Consider the following 18,003-nt stretch of genomic DNA (forward strand, 5'->3'; position numbering starts at 1 on the left):
GTGAGTTCTCTATAATATCCACGTGCCTAATAATTTGATTTTAAGAAGGGGATTATGGTCTTCACTCCTTGATTCATGTGCTTCATTTCAAAACTCCAATTGGACGTTGATAGGTGATTTCAATACCACCCTATATCCCTATGAGAAAATAGGGAGTGTCCCTAATTTTTCTAACAGTATGCACTTGACCTCCATGAGTTTTTGTCTAAGGGCACGTTGATTGACATAGATTTGGAGTGTAGAAGTTTTACTTGGTCTAATATGAGATTGATAGATAGCCTCATTCAATTCCTCCTTGACCAATGTCTTCTCTCTTCTTCTTGGAATCTTATTGACTAGGGACATCATTACTCCCTTATTCAATATGGTTCAAATCATTTCCCTATTTTTATCCAATGGATCCAAGATAGACCTCGGAGGATGTTCCCCTTTAGATAATTTGAATTAATGTGGATAAATCACCCTAATTTTAAAGACCTTGTGGCTCTTTGCTAGAGTTCCAAATTCCAAGAATGGCTATCTTTAGGGTTGTTTATAAATTGAAAATGTTAAAAAGAAATATTTTAAAATGGAGCAAATCATTATTTTGAAATGTCCTTTCCCAGAAGAAATAATTAAAAGATTAGAGCTAGAATATCCAAATGGATATGGATAGTTTTGTTTCTTCCCCTGGAAAGGTTAAACAAGAGAGGTGTCTATTGTCATAACATAATAATATGTTGCTTAATGACAAGCTAGTCTAGAAAAAAAGATCAAAAATCCAATGTGCTAAAGAAGGGGATATCAATACCAAAAATTTTACTAGTTTGCCTTCAAACATAATATGTAACACATTTGGATGTCATTGATGTCAAACCTTTGAAAATATTATATTTCCCCAATTGTTATTGGTGATCTGGATATTGGATAGGATCTGTTGGTAGTCTATATGTTTTGTTCTCTTGACATTATGTTGATAAGAATATATTCAATGATGTGCCAGTATGTTTCTGTTGGCAATATTGCATTATAACAGACAATGAAAGATTGTTGGCATTTCAATAAGGATATTGAGAAGGTTGTTGATGATTATGGATATAACTGATTAAAGATGTTTTACTATCTAGATATTATTATTTTGTCATTGATGTCAAGAAATTGATTTTCTAATTCATTATGATGTTGCCATATCTTCAGAAGTATGATATGAAGATTATAAAGAAGTCGGTAAAAGACACAGGAAAGAATATGATGAATAAAGGCATGAATAAAGTATTCAATGGGCAACTACTACCGAGTCAGAAAATGATGAGATCATGATGTTTTAGATAGTTTTAACATCATACATATGTTGTAAAATGTAAAGGTTAATACTATACTATGTTATCAGGCAAAGAACCTAGTCGGTAAACCCTAAGGAACCTAGTTGGTAAACCCTAAGGAACCTAGTTGGTAAACCCTAAGGTTATCGCTATCGGTTAATGAAGGCTGAAGGCTGAATGTCTACCGAGTGAAGTTTAGTACTCACTGAGTTGTTACCGAGTTGTAATCGAGCTATAACAAAATACATTAAATGTTTACATGTGGTATTTAATGAAAGAGGCTGATGAGCTAGAGCAGATCAATGATTGGTAAGCCATGGAAGAAGCTTGTTAACGAATCTAAGGCAATGGAAAGTTGGCACGAAGATCTATAGCTCAGATTGAACCGCAATACCCTGGCACAAGTTCCAAGACTATTATGCAAGTTCCAAGGCGAGGTAAAACGTTTTCAGATCCAAAGATGCATTGAACCTGGACAAGTTTGAACATCTGATAGCTATGATTGATCATGGGAAATGTGATCAAGGAGATTAAGCGGTTACCTAATTGTTTATAAATAGGAAACTATTGATAAACAATGAATGCAGGCAAGTGTATGCACAGGGATGCTATATAGTGATTACCGAGCATAGAAGCTTGAAGACCTATTAGAATAACAGAGTATAGAAGCCCAGCAGATAGACAAGATTAGTTCTATGTCTAGATTGTATTGAACAAATAAGAATCTGCTTTAGCATTTTAGATGTGAAGTTGCAGATAGATTTTTATTACTATTATTTTGTGAAAGTGACAGAAAATCTCTTAACCAAGTGGACTTAACAATCTTATATGTAAATCCTCTAGCAAGGTGACATTCTGATTGAGTGTTTCAAATCCTTTGACAAGGTCACTTCTAACAAAGTGAAGATCCTAACAGAGCTGAGGGAAATCCCTTAACTGGGTCACATCTAGCAATGTGTTTGTAATCTTTAATAGGATTTGCTTTTAACCAAGCATACTCTAGAAGAGTATATTTCTTAGTGGGTCCGAAATCCCACAGTGGTTTTTCCCTATTTGGGTTTCCACGTTAAATTTGGTGTTATGAGGTTTATATTGTTCATATGCTTTTGAGTTTGCATGTTTGACAGTTTTGATTATGTGACTGATATATATGTTACCGAGGTTGAATCTGATGTTTTTATGGATGATTAAGTTTGTATGATTCACCCCCCCCTCTCATCTTGTTGGCTATTGGATCTGTACTTATATTAAGTATCAGAACTATCAATTGGTATCAAAGCTTTGGACTCTGAAAGGAAAGTTTAAAGGCACTTGAGTTAAAGATCCAAAGATGTATAAGAGGGATGCACCAAAGTTGAACAAGTCAAGTTTCTCTACATGGCAGAAAAGGATGAAGCTACATCTATCGGGAGTTGGAGAATATGTTGTATACTATCTGGAGAATGATTTTGTCACACTGAGCACCTATCCATTGACTATGGAAGAGATAAAGGAAAAGCAAGAACATATTCAAGCAATGATTGAAATAACATCTACATTGACCGATTCAGAGTTTAGTGATCTAGAAGGTTGCAATGATGCAAAGGCAATGTGGAATAAGCTCATATCAGTATATGGAGGAGATGAACATGTTCAAAGAGCAAAAGTAGACAGTTTAAGAGGACAACTTGAATCTATGAGGATGAATGAAGGTGAGAACATAACTCAGTACAGTACAAGACTAAAGGAGAATGTCAATCAAATCAAAGGAGTAGGTGGAACTATTGAAGAAAAAGATATAACAAGTAAGTTTTTAAGAACCCTTCTACCAACTTATGCAATCTGAGTCTCAGCAATCAATGAATTGAGGTCTGTACCTAATATGCCAGTTTCCTTGGATGCTTCTATTGGTAAGCTACATACATTTGAGTTAAGTAATTTTGATAATAGTGGATCTTCGGTAAATAAAGTTGAATTTGCATTTACTTCTTTTCATCTTGATGAATCTAATGATTACAATGAGAGAAAGTATAAGTACTCTGAAGGAGATCACAGTGGAGGAGGTGAAAGATTTCGGAAGAACATGGAAGAAGTACACAAACTATATGAAGAAATAAGAAAGCAAGAAGAGTTTGAAGCACTATTGGCCAAAAGGTTACCAAGAGGCAAAGGTAAGTATAAAGGAAAACTACCTTTGAAATGTTTCAATTGTGATAAGATTGGACATATGGCTTCTAACTGTCCTGACAAATATTTTACTGAAAAGAGATATTACCGAGATGACAGACAAAAAGATAACCATTACTGAGGACACTGACACTTCAGAAGAAGAGAAAGAAAGACATGCTTAATAGCTGATGAGGAATCTAACGATGATAAATCAGATGAGACTGATACAAAGGAAGTTGTTTATGTGGCTATCAAGGATGGATCAGATGAAGAAAGGTATGAAGAAAAAGCTCTAATATCTCACATAAACACTAATGATTCTTGGATTATAGATAGTGGATGCTCACATCATATGACAGGAGATAAACACAAGTTTGTTATGCTAGAAGATTATGATGGAGGCTATGTTAGATTTGGTAATGATGCACCATGTCCGGTAAGAGGTAAAGGATCTATAACACTTCTTGATAATGCAAGATGCAATGATGTCTATTGGGTTGAAGGTTTGAAATACAATTTGTTGAGTGTAGCACAGCTAAACAACACAGGTTACCGAATAGAATTTCATAAAGGAATTGTCAAAGTTCATGACAAGAATGGAAAGTTAGCTGCTACCGGGACACAAACAAAAGGTAATACATTTCACCTTGACTCAACTCGAAATAAGTTTTTACATGCAAAAATTGGTGATACCTGGCTATGGCAAAAGAGGTTTTGTCATGTAAATTTTGATAACCTGATCAAGATAAGTAAGAAGCACAGAGTAAGAGGTCTACCGAGTCTTGAAAAACCTGAGAATGCCATGTGCCAAGGATGCCAAATGGGTAAGATGACAAGATCAAGCTTTACAAGTAAGTCTTACACTTCTAAGGGAATTTTAGATCTAGTGCACACTGATCTTTGTGGTCCTATGAAAGTTCAAAGTTATTATGGTGATAAGTATTTCATATTATTTGTGGATGACTATTCAAGGATGATGTCAGTAATGTTTTTAAAAGAAAAATCATAAGCTTTTCAAATGTTTAAATGGTATAGGGCAAGAGTTGAAAATGAAAGAGGAAGACAACTGAAATGTCTTAGATCAGATAGAGGAGGAGAGTTCACATCTGATGAATTCAACTTATTCTGCAATGATCATGGTATTAAAAGACAAGTCTCTGCACCGAGAACTCCATAGCAGAATGGAATAGTTGAAAGAAGAAACAGATCTATTGTGGATTGTGCTAGAACACTAATGATTGAGAAAAAGGTGCCACAAACATTTTGGAGAGAAGCAATAAGCGCAACTGTTTACACCTTGAACCGAGTTCAATTGAAGAAAGGTACTTTGAAGACACCATATGAGATCTGGTATGATAAGAAACCTAATGTTAGTAATTTTCAAATCTTTGGAAGTAGATGCTATGTTTATAAAGATGATAGAAATGGCAAGTTTGATCAGAAAAGTGAAGAAGGAACATTTCTAGGATATTCTTCTAGAAGCAAAGCATTTAAATGTCTGATCAAATCATCTAATAAAATAGTAGAAAGTGCAAATGTGAAAATTGATGAATTTGCAGAAAGAAATGATGAAGGAAATTCCAAAGAACCAAAAGACTATGATGAATTTGTCTATGTGCAACCGAGAAGTCCTACCGAGAAAACTGTTAAAGAAAATGAAGAAAATATCCAGTTACCGAGTGATGAAGAAGATCATATAGAGCCTACCGAGCATGTATTAGCCAAGTATGTCAGAAGACATCATGCACCAAGTCAGATTATAGGAGATAAGGATGATCCAGTGATGACAAGAAACAAACTGAGACAGAACACATATTTGATATCTGAATTTGAACCGAGAATAGTAAAAGAGGCATTTAACAGTGAAGATTGGGTAAATGCTATGATAGAATAGATTGATCAAATCAAGAAGAATGACACATGGACACTAATCCCAAGACCGAAGGACAAAAATGTAATCGGTACAAAGTGGATTTTCAGAAACAAGCTAAATGAAAAAGGGGAGGTCATTCAAAACAAAGCAAGATTAGTTTGCAAGGTTATGCACAAGAAGAAGGAATTGATTATGGTGAAACTTTTGCACCTGTTGCTAGACTTGAAGGAGTAAGAACATTGTTGGCCTATGCTTCTTTCAAGAACTTCAAGGTATATCAAATGGATGTCAAATCTGGATTTCTGAATGGAATATTAGAAGAAGAAATTTTCATTGAACAACCTGAAGGATTTGTTGAAGACAAAAATAAAGATCAGGTATGTAAGTTGAACAAAGCTTTATATGGTTTGAAACAAGCACCAAGAGCATGGTATGAAAGATTGCACTCTTATTTGATTAAGATTGGTTTTATAAGGACAGATGAGAATAGCAACATGTACATGAAGAATGATCAAAATAGAATACTGATCTCAGCCATATTTGTTGATGATATTATATTTTGTGGAAATGACTCTTTATGCAAGAACTTTGGAAATGAAATGAGCAAAGAATTTGAGATGTCATTAATCGGTGAGATAAAGTATTTTATAGGTTTACAGATAGTGCAAATGAAAAATGAGATTTTCATTACTCAATCCAAATACATAAAGGAAATCTTGAAGAAATTTAGAATGGATGATTGAAAACCAATAAGTACTCCTATGACTACCAACTGTAAATTATCAAAGAATGATGAATCTGCATCTGTTGATGAGACACTCTACCGATCCATGATTGGAAAACTACAATATGTTGTTCACAGCAGACCAGACATAGCACATGCAGTAGGTATAGTTGCAAGATTCTCTGCAGATCCTAAGGAAACACACATGACAGCAGTCGAAAGAATTTTTAGATACTTGAAAGGCACAGAGGATTATGGCTTAGTATATTAGAAAGGAAATGATTTTGATTTACAAGTTTATACTAATGTTGATTGGGCAGGCAACATTGATGATAGAAAAAGCACAAGTTGTGGAGCTTTCTTTTTAGGAGAAAGACTAGTGAGTTGGCTTAGCAAGAAACAAGGATGTGTTTCACAGTCAACAACAGAAGGTGAATACGTTGTTGTAGCATTGAATTGTACCAACATTGCATGGATCAAACAACTGTTGGAAGGTATAAATGAGAAAGTTACCAAGCCAGTAACTATATTCTGTGACAATACTAGTGCCATTAATATTTCAAAAAATCATGTTATGCACTCTAAGACAAAGCACATATCTATCAAATATCATTATCTTAGAGAAGAAGCTCAAGAGAAGAAAGTGGTGTTGGAATATGTTAGCACAAAGGAGCAAATAGCAGATATCTTCACCAAGCCACTACCAAAGGACACTTTTGAATATCTCAGAAGTAAGTTAGGGGTCCTACCCCTATCTTCTACTCACTGACCGAGTTTAGTGAAAGCATCAAACTGATGACTCTATTGAATATCTTTTTGGGAGTTGATGTTGGAGTTATACACTTTAGGATGTTTTCTAAAAGTGTACAGGAATTAATACTAGAATTACTACAAAGAATATTACAGGGAACAGGAATTGAAGCCAAATGCTCTGACAGAGACTCAGTTGATACACAACAGTAGGAAATCACATCTTACGGAAATAAATTATGTTTTAGTTCTTTTATTTTTGGCATTGTTGTCAAAGGGGGAGAATACCTATGAAAAAGGGAGAATACCTATGAAAGGGGAGAAGAGCAGACTACAGATTGGAAAGAAGACTGAGAAAACAGGAGAAGTCTAATGTATGGGGAAGAGCATTTCAGCATTTCAGAATCACAGCAATCCGAATCTATTAAGGTCAAATCAATTGGTTTTTCCATAAATGCCAAAGGGGGAGATTTTTGGCAATATTGCATTATAACAGACAATGAAAGATTGTTGGCATTTCAATAAGGATATTGAGAAGGTTGTTGATGATTATGGATATAACTGATTAAAGATGTTTTACTATCTTGTTATTATTATTTTGTCATTAATGTCAAGAAGTTGATTTTCTAATTCAGTATGATGTTGCCATATCTTGAGAAGTATGATATTAAGATTATAAAGAAGTCGGTAAAAGACACAGGAAATAATATGATGAATAAAGGGATGAATAAGGTATTCAATGGGCAACTACTACCGAGTCAGACAATGATGAGATCATGATGTTTTAGATTGTTTTAACATCATACATATGTTGTAAAATGTAAAGGTTAATACTATACTATGTTATCATGCAAAGAACCTAGTCGGTAAACCCTAAGGTTATCGCTATCAATTAATGAAGGCTGAATGTCTACCGAGTGAAGTTTAGTATTCAACAAGTTGTTACCGAGTTGTAACTGAGCTATAACAGAATGCATTAAATGTTTGCATGTGGTATTTAATGAAAGAGGCTGATGAGCTGGAGCGGATCAATGATTGGTAAGCCATGGAAGAAGCTTGTTAACGAATCTAAGGCAATGGAAAGTCGGCATGAAGATCTATAGCTCAGATTGAACCAAAATACCCTAGCACAAGTTCCAAGACTATTATGCAAGTTCCAAGGCAGGGTAAAACATTTTTAGATAGAAAGATGCATTGAACCTAGACAAGTTTGAAGATCTGATGGCTATGATTGATCATGGGAAATGTGATCAAGGAGATTAAGCAGTTACCTAATTGTTTATAAATAGGAAACTGTTGATAAGCAATGAATGTGAGAAAGTGTATGCACAAGGATGCTACATAGTGATTACTGAGCACAGAAGCTTGAAGACCTGTTAGAATAATAGAGTATAGAAGCCCAGCAGATAGACAAGATTAGTTCTATGTCTAGATTGTATTGAACAAATAAGAATCTGCTTTAGCATTTTAGATGTGAAGTTGCAAATAGATTTTTATTATTGTTATTTTGTGAAAGTGACAGAAAATCTCTTAACCGAGTGGACTTAACAGTCTTATATGTAAATCCTCTAGCAAGGTGACATTCTGATTGAGTGTTTGAAATCCTTTGACAAGGTCACTTCTAACAAAGTGAAGATCCTAACAAATCTGAGGGAAATCCCCTAACCGAGTCACATCTAGTAGTGTGTTTGTAATCTTTAACAGGATTTGCTTTTAACCGAGCATACTCTAGAAGAGTATATTTCTTAGTGGGTCCGAAATCCCATAGTGGTTTTTCCCTATTTGGGTTTCCATGTTAAATCTGGTGTTATGAGGTTTATATTGCTCATATGCTTTTGAGTTTGCATGTTTGACAGTTTTGATTATATGACTGATATATATGTTACTGAGGTTGAATCTGATGTTTTTATGGATGATTAAGTTTGTATGATTCACACCCCCCCCCCCTCTCATCTTGTTGGCTAGTGGATCTATACTTATATTAAGTATTAGAACTATCAGTTTCTGAAGGTCTAGTGTTTTTCACTTGGTTTGGAAGTACTTCTATTGATTGCTCTGGAGGAACCTATCATGGTCTGAATAAATATTTGTTCTGGATATATCTCAAGAGACTATGTTTGGTTGGAATAGATGCCATGGTTTGCTTCATTTGTTTTTGGTATGGGATAAGTAGTGTGTTGGACGAAACAACTTTCTTGTGGTACTTGTTTGTTCTTTTTGGTTCGATTGGTTGGATGTAAAATATTTTTAGTATTAGTTGGAAGGACTGTCGACCTGCTATATACATGTCACATACATGTTTGGCCAACCTAGTGATAGTTGTTTTTTATCTAATTGGTATATATTGATTGTAATAGATGTAGATTATATAGAGAAAGTATCAAAAAATAAAATTTAATTTGTATGCCAAATGGATAGATGATCGGTGAATGTGAAGTGAGTAAGAGCAATGGTTTGAAGGCATATTGAGCAATTAGATGAGTATATTCAAAGAACTATTATCTGCATTTTAACTGATACATTTTGTTTACATTTCCATCTATTATTCTTATTACTTTATGAGATAAATTTTGTATCTTTCCCTAAAGAAGTGATCTTCAGCAGAGCAAGTATCTCAGATTTTGTATCTTTCCTAAGGTTGTGTGTCTCATTCAACAAGTCCAAAGCAGTAAGCTCTTTTTGGCAAAAATGTTTCTATATTGTTAAATTGGTACTATATATTGTGAGTTTAAAATTCACACCATGGTTTTTCCAAATTTAGGTTTTCCAAATAAAAATCTAGTGTCATTGTGTGGATGTTTTTGTTGTTACTACAATTTACTTTCAGCTCATTAATGTTGATGAATGATGAAGTTAGAAACTCCTTAATTTGATAATATTTTGTGAATGCTAATTCACGCCCCCCTCTCAGCCTATAATAGTGTTCAACATAATTAAAGGAACACAATTAGTGAATTGATCAGATCAGATGGCTCCACCTTCACTCTAGCCAAGTATTTTCATATGGAGGTTATTAACCACTTCATTTATATGCACAATCGTTCACCTGCAATTGATCTTTCTATTGATGAAATTTTAGATAGACTTATCCATGTTATCCCTAACTCCCTATTCCCCCAAGATTTGGGGGCATTGAAATTCAGATTCTTTAATGATGAATTGAATAATACTATCTTCTCTCTTGGCCCTTTCAAATCCCCTCACCCTGATGGGCTCCCTGCAATTTTCTTTCAAAAATATTGGGACATTGTATGTTCTAATATCAACCTTACTACTATGGAATTCCAATCTTTTGTGAGCCCCCTTAAAGAAGTGAACAACGCCTATATTTTCCTAGTTCATTAAAAGAATGGTGATAACAAAATGGTGGATTTTATACCTATTATCCTTGATAACACCTTATACAAAAATCTTCTCTAAATTACTTGTCAATAGAATAAACCCTTTCTTGATAAGATGGTTCATTTTCACCAAAAGGGGGTTTGTCCTAAGTTGACAAATCTCTAATGTTGTCCTTATTATGCATGAAAATCTTCATTCCATTAAAAATAGTAACAAAGAAAGTATGCTCTTTCAACTTGATATATCCAAAGCCTATGACATGGTGTCATGGCCCTTTCTCTCTAAGGTCCTTGGCAAATTTGGATTTTATGGTAAAATTATTGAGGTGTGCTCTCACTCCACTATGCTCTTTATCTTGGTGAATGGAGCTCCACAAGGTTTTTCTTGACATCTAGGGAGATTAGATAGGAGGATCACCTTTCCCCTTACCTCTTCATTCACATGGAAGATGTTCTTGACAAGAATATTGATTATTATGTCAATTGGGGCCTCTTGATAGGTATAAAACCTTCCTCATCACCCATCTCATTGCCCACTGATAATTTTTGGACAATACTCTTCTTCTTGGCATATTTTCTTTAGTAGAGGCTAAGGGTTGTAGTTTTGTTCTAACTTAATATGCTTTGGCATCAAGTGATAGTATAAAGTTTGGATTAAAGAGATTTATATTTTATGAATGTTCCTCCCTCTCTTTAAAATTGGATTTCTCACATCTTGAAATTCCAAAACTCTAATCTCCCTTTATTGTACCTAGACATGCCCTTAATAGCTAGGAAAGTCAAAAATTCAATTTGGTTGGCTCTACTAGAAGGAATCCAAAAGAATCTTTTTGGATAGAAATAAGCCCTCCTAAGTAATATGGGTATACTCCAAATTCTTAAAGCCTCTCTTCAAAGAGACTTTTGTTTATCTCCTTTCACTATACCATATGTTAGCTTCTTGGTCATAGAAACTTGATCAGATTCAAAGAAGATTCCCTTGATTGGGTCTTGAACAAAAAATTCATATTTCACTTTTGGAGTGGGAGAAGGTTTGCACTAGGAAAGAGGCTAGAGGCCTTAATATCAAAGGCTATCATTCTTTAAACTTGGCTCTCCTTGCTAAATTTTGTTGGAGGCATATTTTAGAGTATTTTGATTGGTCAAGTGTGATGAAGAATAAATATTTTTAGGGAAGGGTTGGTAGGGATTTTTGTTTTAATGATCCCCTACCCTGTGGTTCCCACATATGGAACAATATCATCAAAACTAAATCTATATTGTATAGAAGGGAACTTTATGGAAAGTTGGTAACTGTAGAGATGTTTGATTGTAGAAAGATCATTGGGCTTCTTCTATTCCTTTGTAATTTGATCCTATCTATTCCACTATTTTAAAAGACTTAAATAATAGACTTGGAGTATTAGTGAAGGATTACTAGGACACATATTCTTCTCCTCCTTCCTATAGGATTCATCCCATGTAGTTTGATCCACCAATTTGAACAATACCAGAGGAACTTCTCAATATTTTAAATGACTTGATATTTCTTAGAACTGAATCTAAAGATAATCTAGTTTGGCCCTCTTCTAAGGATAGTAACTATTCGATAAGGTCTGGATACAACCTCCTGACCCACCCTTGGCCTTCTCAATTTAAGTGGATGAAAATTTGGAGGTCTAAAACTATTCCAAAAATTTGTTTCTTCTAGTGGACATCTTGACTCAAAAATATTCTAACAATTGATAACCTTTAAAAGAGAGAGATTATACTTGTGACTAGATGTGTCTTATGTGAAGAGATTGAAGAAAGTATCTACCACATCATGCTCCACTACCAGTACTCGTGGATTTTTTCATTTTTAATATTAGACTTGTAGTATCATTTTCTATTCATTATCATTACTGGATTTTTTAAGACTTGGCCTACCATCAAGGGAGGTTTTATCTAGATTAAGCCTGATAACTGTGATAATTTCAAAAAAGATGAAGTCCTTTAGTTTGTGATTGAAAGGGGCAATATGTCCACCTACATTGAGGGTATGAGAGGCTTCCATCCCTCTCTTTGATCAATTTTCATATTCCTATGATGAGGGGAATGTGTGTATTGAGAGGGTGTCTTTCACTATTTTTATGGATCTCATTGTGACTGCTATTGAGATTTCACTGAAAGGAGCGTTGTTCCCTAAACACCACAAAGGAAATTATAAAGAGGAATTTAAGATATTCTTGGAGGCTAGGTAAATAATCTCTAAGTTGTAGAATATGTTCAATAGGGAGGACCTCCCAAGTAAATGGAAGGATGTGGCATTGGTCCTAATGAAATACATCACTCTTCATGGCAAGTACAAGAGATTCAACTCACAACTATTTCCAATGTTGAATCATATTAGGCATGGTGTTAAAATGAACTTTCCTTTTTGGATTTTCTCATTTCTATCTCAATATTTTACTATGGCTAAGTCGAAAAATGTGATTCCTCTTCATCAAGGGTCAATTCTCTTGTCCCCTACTAGTGGCCCTCATGTGAACCCTATTGGACCCCTTTTCAACCCTAACATATATTATGGAGTTGTTGAATGTCTTGGAGACTAATTATAAAGGTACCTCTAGCACTGTTATGGTCACCACCCTTCCAAACTACTTTCTACTTGAGTCAATCTGTAGTGTACCACTAAAATAAAAAATATTGAGTCTCATGGCCAACACTAGAAAGAGAAAAATGTAAAAAGGTCTAACATTGAGGAAGTTATCTCTGAGGACCCCTCTTTCTCTTGGACTAGTAGCTCTAGATGGACCCCAAATAACTCTTTTTCCTAATGTTTCAACACCAAACCCTAATCCTTCTTCGTTGACCATGGGTTCCCCTCCCCCTTCCCCTATTTTTTCCCCTAGTGTTTAGGGCTTCTTAGAGGTGGAAAGCAAAGTTAATAACCTTGGAATTGCCTATAAAAAGAAAAATGAAATCATTCAATGGCTCCTAGCCTAGCTCCACACTACAAAAAGGAAAATGCACTGGAGGCTCTAGCTAAGGTGGAGGTGAGGGTTGGTCATTGGTTTGTGAAGGATAAAGATGATAGAGTTTGGAGTATTGCAAACGATATGGCAAAGAGACTCATTAGATGGGACAATTTAGATGTGGAGATCAAAGCCCTGAGTGTCATGGTGGCCTCAGAGGAAGAAGAAAATAAAATGATAAGGGCTATCTCTACCATCCAAGGTAATCAGGAGTTGCTAAGAACAAATTTGAAAGAGATTGTGGATTTTAGCAAGGATATGGTGAGAAAAATGTTGGCTTCAATGCAGGTTCTCTAGAATGAGCTTCAATGAAGACATTACAAGAGGAAGAGGTCCATGGAGATTACAGTTGGTACTACTTTGGAGCCATTTGGTAGTACTATCAACATTAACTTGGAGTCCCCTACTATTACTCTTGCTAAGGGAATGATAAAAGGACTCTCTTTTTGAGAGAAAGTTAAGGAGCTTATCCAGGAGTATCAGGCTATTATTTCACCTTCTGTCTAGACCATATGTTTCTTTCTACTAAGGGTGGTGTTTTGGTGTTGATTAGTTTCGTTCTTGTGTTATTTACTGTTTTGTTTTATTTTTTGGTTTTCGTCTGGTTATGATTTTTTCTAGTGGTTGTTGATCTTAATGTTGGGTTTTCTCACACCTCATGAGACCCCTTTCGTCTACCTTTTGGTTGTTCTATAAGAGATTGCTCATACACACGTTTAATAAAATTATGTTCAAAAGTTAAATGCTTCTATAAAAATATAGATATATACAATCGTTTATTGTAGAAACATCTAGGGAAAAACTAAAATATTAAAAGTTTGACAAGTTAAACAAGTTTATTATAATTTTATATTGTTCTTATAAATATGTATGCAATGACATGAAATATCTTTGTATATTTTTAATATACATGAAACATGTTCCTAGCATTTATATATTCTTATGAAAGTTTTACTTTTTCTTTTGAAAAGATTGTTTAACTAATTATTTATAATGAGAATTATTCTTTGTTTTTCAAAATTATTTAGTTAAGTTTTCCCAACTTTTTATTTTGAAGATAATAATATTGAGAAAAATGTTTCTAATAAGAAAATAACATTCAAAAAAATATTAAAATACTATTAACAAAATAATAAACAAGGTTCATTTTTCAAATTACAATTAAATAACAAATTTAAAATAATAATAATTTACTATATTTGAGTGGAGACTTTTACTTGCTGTCAATCTTCTATTTTAAAATCAAAAGACTCATGTTTAAATACTATAAGAACAAGTAGATTTGAAGATAATAATTTAAAATTCTTAAAAAACATTTTTCCTCTAACTTAAAAAAAATACTAGGTATGTGGAAATAGAGACTTTCACCAACTCTCAATTTCTTATATAATCACATAATAATAAATAATTTTCTAAACAATAAATTAATAATTTTTCAAAACTACTAGAACTACTAACCATCTTCCATTTGTTGGAATTCACGACTCTAGGGGCAACGACAAACACAAAATTGTCAAAGAGTTCGTTGCGCAGGGGACGGATACAAATCTGGGGAAGATTCTTCGAAAAAACTTACATTCTCCCATCTGCAAACGCATTCAAAGACGGCCATGTTTACGACTCGGCAAGCATTGAAAGAGCTTTATATATAGGGATTCAGAGCAAGTGTTTTTGCAGTAAACATATAGGAAGTGATGGCTCACCTTGCATGTAATGCTGGGATTTTTGCGCTGCTTTTATTTGCACGTCTATGCAAGGGTACACAAGTGGAGTACATGCAAAATGGAAGCTACGTGCCAGGGAAAGTTCTGGATGGAGACGTAGATTTAGTTGAATTTCCTCTAAACTTAGAGTACTTGGAGGCTGAGTTCTTTCTGTTTGGAGCTCTTGGGTATGGGCTGGATGTAGTTGCACCAGAACTACCTTGTGGAGGACCTCCACCAGTGGGAGGCATGAAAGCCAATCTGAACTCTGTTGTCCACGATATAATTCTGGAATTTGCTTACCAGGAAGTTGGTCACCTGAGGTGAGCCTGCATCATAGAATTCATATGCTTTTAATGAGAATAATTCTTCTCAAAGTTTTAAGATGTTTGAAGAATTCAAGGATACCCCAAATGAGAAAAAGTATGGATTCCTTAGGCTTTCATTATAGCACTTGTAATCAGAGAAAAGAGAGAAGTTCAAGATTGATAACAAATCTTTCAATATTAGTTTTCTGTAAGATCTATTTTTATTAATGTGATTTAAGATGGATCAAAACTTAAATGTGCTCTTTAAATCAAACATCTTATAGATTTTCCACAAATGTACTGATTGTCTATATATATCTTTTGTCATGCTAATACAGGGGTATAAAGGCAACTGTGAAGGGCTTTCCTCGACCTCTACTCAATCTGAGTGCTGAAGTATTTTCCAATGCCGTGGATGCTGCATTCCATACCAAATTGAACCCGCCATTCGATCCTTATGCCAACTCTCTGAATTATCTGCTTGCCAGTTATTTGATTCCTTATGTTGGACTTACAGGCTATGTTGGCACCAATCCTCAGCTCCAATCTGCAACTGCAAAGCGGGTCAGTAGCCCTAATGCTATTTACCATAGAATTTTTTTCTTCTCTATTGTTTAAATAATATTACTAGGGAAAATGGAAAGAAATTATTGCTATCATACGAATGCAAACCCTAGAAATACTAATACCACATCCATCTCATATCAATGTTATCACATTTCACAATTGTTATCAGATTTAGTCATAAGATAACTTAAGATTCTTTAGTTCTTTTTTTGTGTGATCTTTTACATCAATGTTTAAGATGATACTCTATAAACTCAAAAACATGGAAGAATATCACACAATCAAATTGAAAAACAACAGTAACAATTTCAATTTGACCTGTGTTGAGTTTGATTTATCATTCTACCACTGTTACTGAATTTACTACCCTCTGTCTGCATTAGCTTGTAGCAGGCCTCCTTGGGGTAGAATCTGGGCAGGATGCAGTAATTCGTGCCTTGTTATTTGAGAGGTTGTCTGAGAAGGTGAAGCCATACCCATACACAGTGGCAGAATTCACAGACAAGCTCTCCATGCTGAGAAACAGACTTGGGTATACTGTAGATGTGGATGAAGGTCTGGTGGTACCAAAAGAGGAGGGAGCTGAAGAAAAAGTGAGTGGCAATATCCTTGCAGGTGATATGTACTCGCTGGCATTTTCCCGAACCCCAGCTGAAATCCTGAGGATTGTTTATTCCACTGGAAATGAGTCAATGCCTGGAGGATTCTTCCCTCAGGGTGGGGGTGGAAAAATTGCTCTCTCCTATCTCAAATGAGCACACCTCATCCCCATCTCTTTCATAAAATCAATGCATATTAAATATTGTACCACACCATGTGGGTGCAATGGTTATGCTCATGGCTTAATGTAAGGAGATTAAGTAATATGTTTGGGCTGGGTACGTTTTAATAGAATACTAAATAAATTATAAATCATAGTTTTCCAGTTTCTTTTGATTTATAGTTAAGTTAATATAGAATATATTAGATAAAATTTAAATTATAATCTTTTATATTTTTAAAAATTTAAATATACAATGTATACATATCAGTATATGATAAGAAGTTTTCTTTGAATTTGAAGTACCTTAACACATCTTGGTCATTAGAGCAATGTTTGTACATTTTTTATCATCTTATTACAATTGGAAGTCACAATTCACCATCACAATGGTTATCCACCTATAAGAATTAAAGACTGCATGATAAGCTAATTGATCCTTCAATCAATCCAAGTTATTTTTAAGTTTTTATCTAAATATATATTATCATAAAAATTATTAATTTTATTATTTATAATTTAAAAATTAATATTATTGAATTTAATAAAAATAAATTCAATCACTTTTGAAAGAAACATATCAAATATTTAATATGATTAAGATATTGTGATTTCTATATATCTATTTTTATAATATAACTTTGTTTTTCTTTAAAATTTGTTAAAAAAATAAATTGACAAGTAAAATTGATTGAAAAGGAAATATAACTTCCTTGTTATAAAATTAAATCATTTGATTAAATGACCTATGAAATAGACTTGATTGATCCACTATTTAAGAAAAAACAATAAGAAGTATCTGTGTAGTGGTCAGCATTTTCATCACAAACACCTCTGAACTTAAAGTACTTGGAGGCTGAGTTCTGGCTCTTTGGAGCTTTTGGGTGAATACTAGTAATAGTTGATAGTTTTTTCAATGAAATTTATTTATTAGTGTGATTTCTGATAAATTATTTAAGATTTTAAGGATGTCTCAAATGAAAGAAAAAAAAATGGATTCTTTAATAAGTTTCATGATAAATCTGGAATACTAGTAATAGTTAGTAGTTTGATCTATTTATTAATATAATTTTTGATGAATCATTTAAAGAACATTGAATGTGTCTATGCTTTATGTTCGTTTTGAAGATTTTAAAGATGTCTCAAATGAAAAAAAATTTGGATTCTTTAAGCTAAGTTTCATGATAATGATAAGTCTGGCAGTACTAGTAGTAATTAGTATTTTTTTCAATAAAATCTATTTATTAGTTTTGATTTCTGATTGTGTATATAGCTCTTCTTTTTATGCAGGGCTATAAAGGCAACCGTATCTGAGTGGAGTATGGGTGAGACCGTTGGTGCAGTCCTGGGTGGTGTAACTCGATCCCTAATGGGCGTTAATACAAGGTTTGTATATGGTTTCTTATATTATATAAGAAATGAGTTTTTAGATTCATGACATTTTTCAATTAAGATAATAAACAATGATGTGTTGGAATTCAATAGAAAAATAAAATCATACATATATTTTTTCTCAATTAAGATTCGAAACA

At 33.8% G+C, this 18,003-nt stretch overlaps 1 protein-coding gene across 1 annotated transcript; it reads left to right on the forward strand.

Moving 5' to 3' along the window:
- Window positions 1–14,827: 14,827 nt before the first annotated feature.
- On the forward strand, window positions 14,828–16,466 carry LOC131076891 (ferritin-like catalase Nec2). The gene is made up of 3 exons (XM_058014236.2): window positions 14,828–15,159; window positions 15,483–15,708; window positions 16,095–16,466. The coding sequence occupies exons 1-3, from the start codon at window positions 14,828–14,830 to the stop codon at window positions 16,464–16,466; spliced, it is 930 nt and encodes a 309-aa protein (XP_057870219.2).
- The last annotated feature ends 1,537 nt before the right edge of the window (window positions 16,467–18,003 follow it).

Source organism: Cryptomeria japonica, chromosome 10 (genome assembly GCF_030272615.1).
Source record: "Cryptomeria japonica chromosome 10, Sugi_1.0, whole genome shotgun sequence".
In the NCBI taxonomy this organism is placed as follows: domain Eukaryota; kingdom Viridiplantae; phylum Streptophyta; class Pinopsida; order Cupressales; family Cupressaceae; genus Cryptomeria; species Cryptomeria japonica.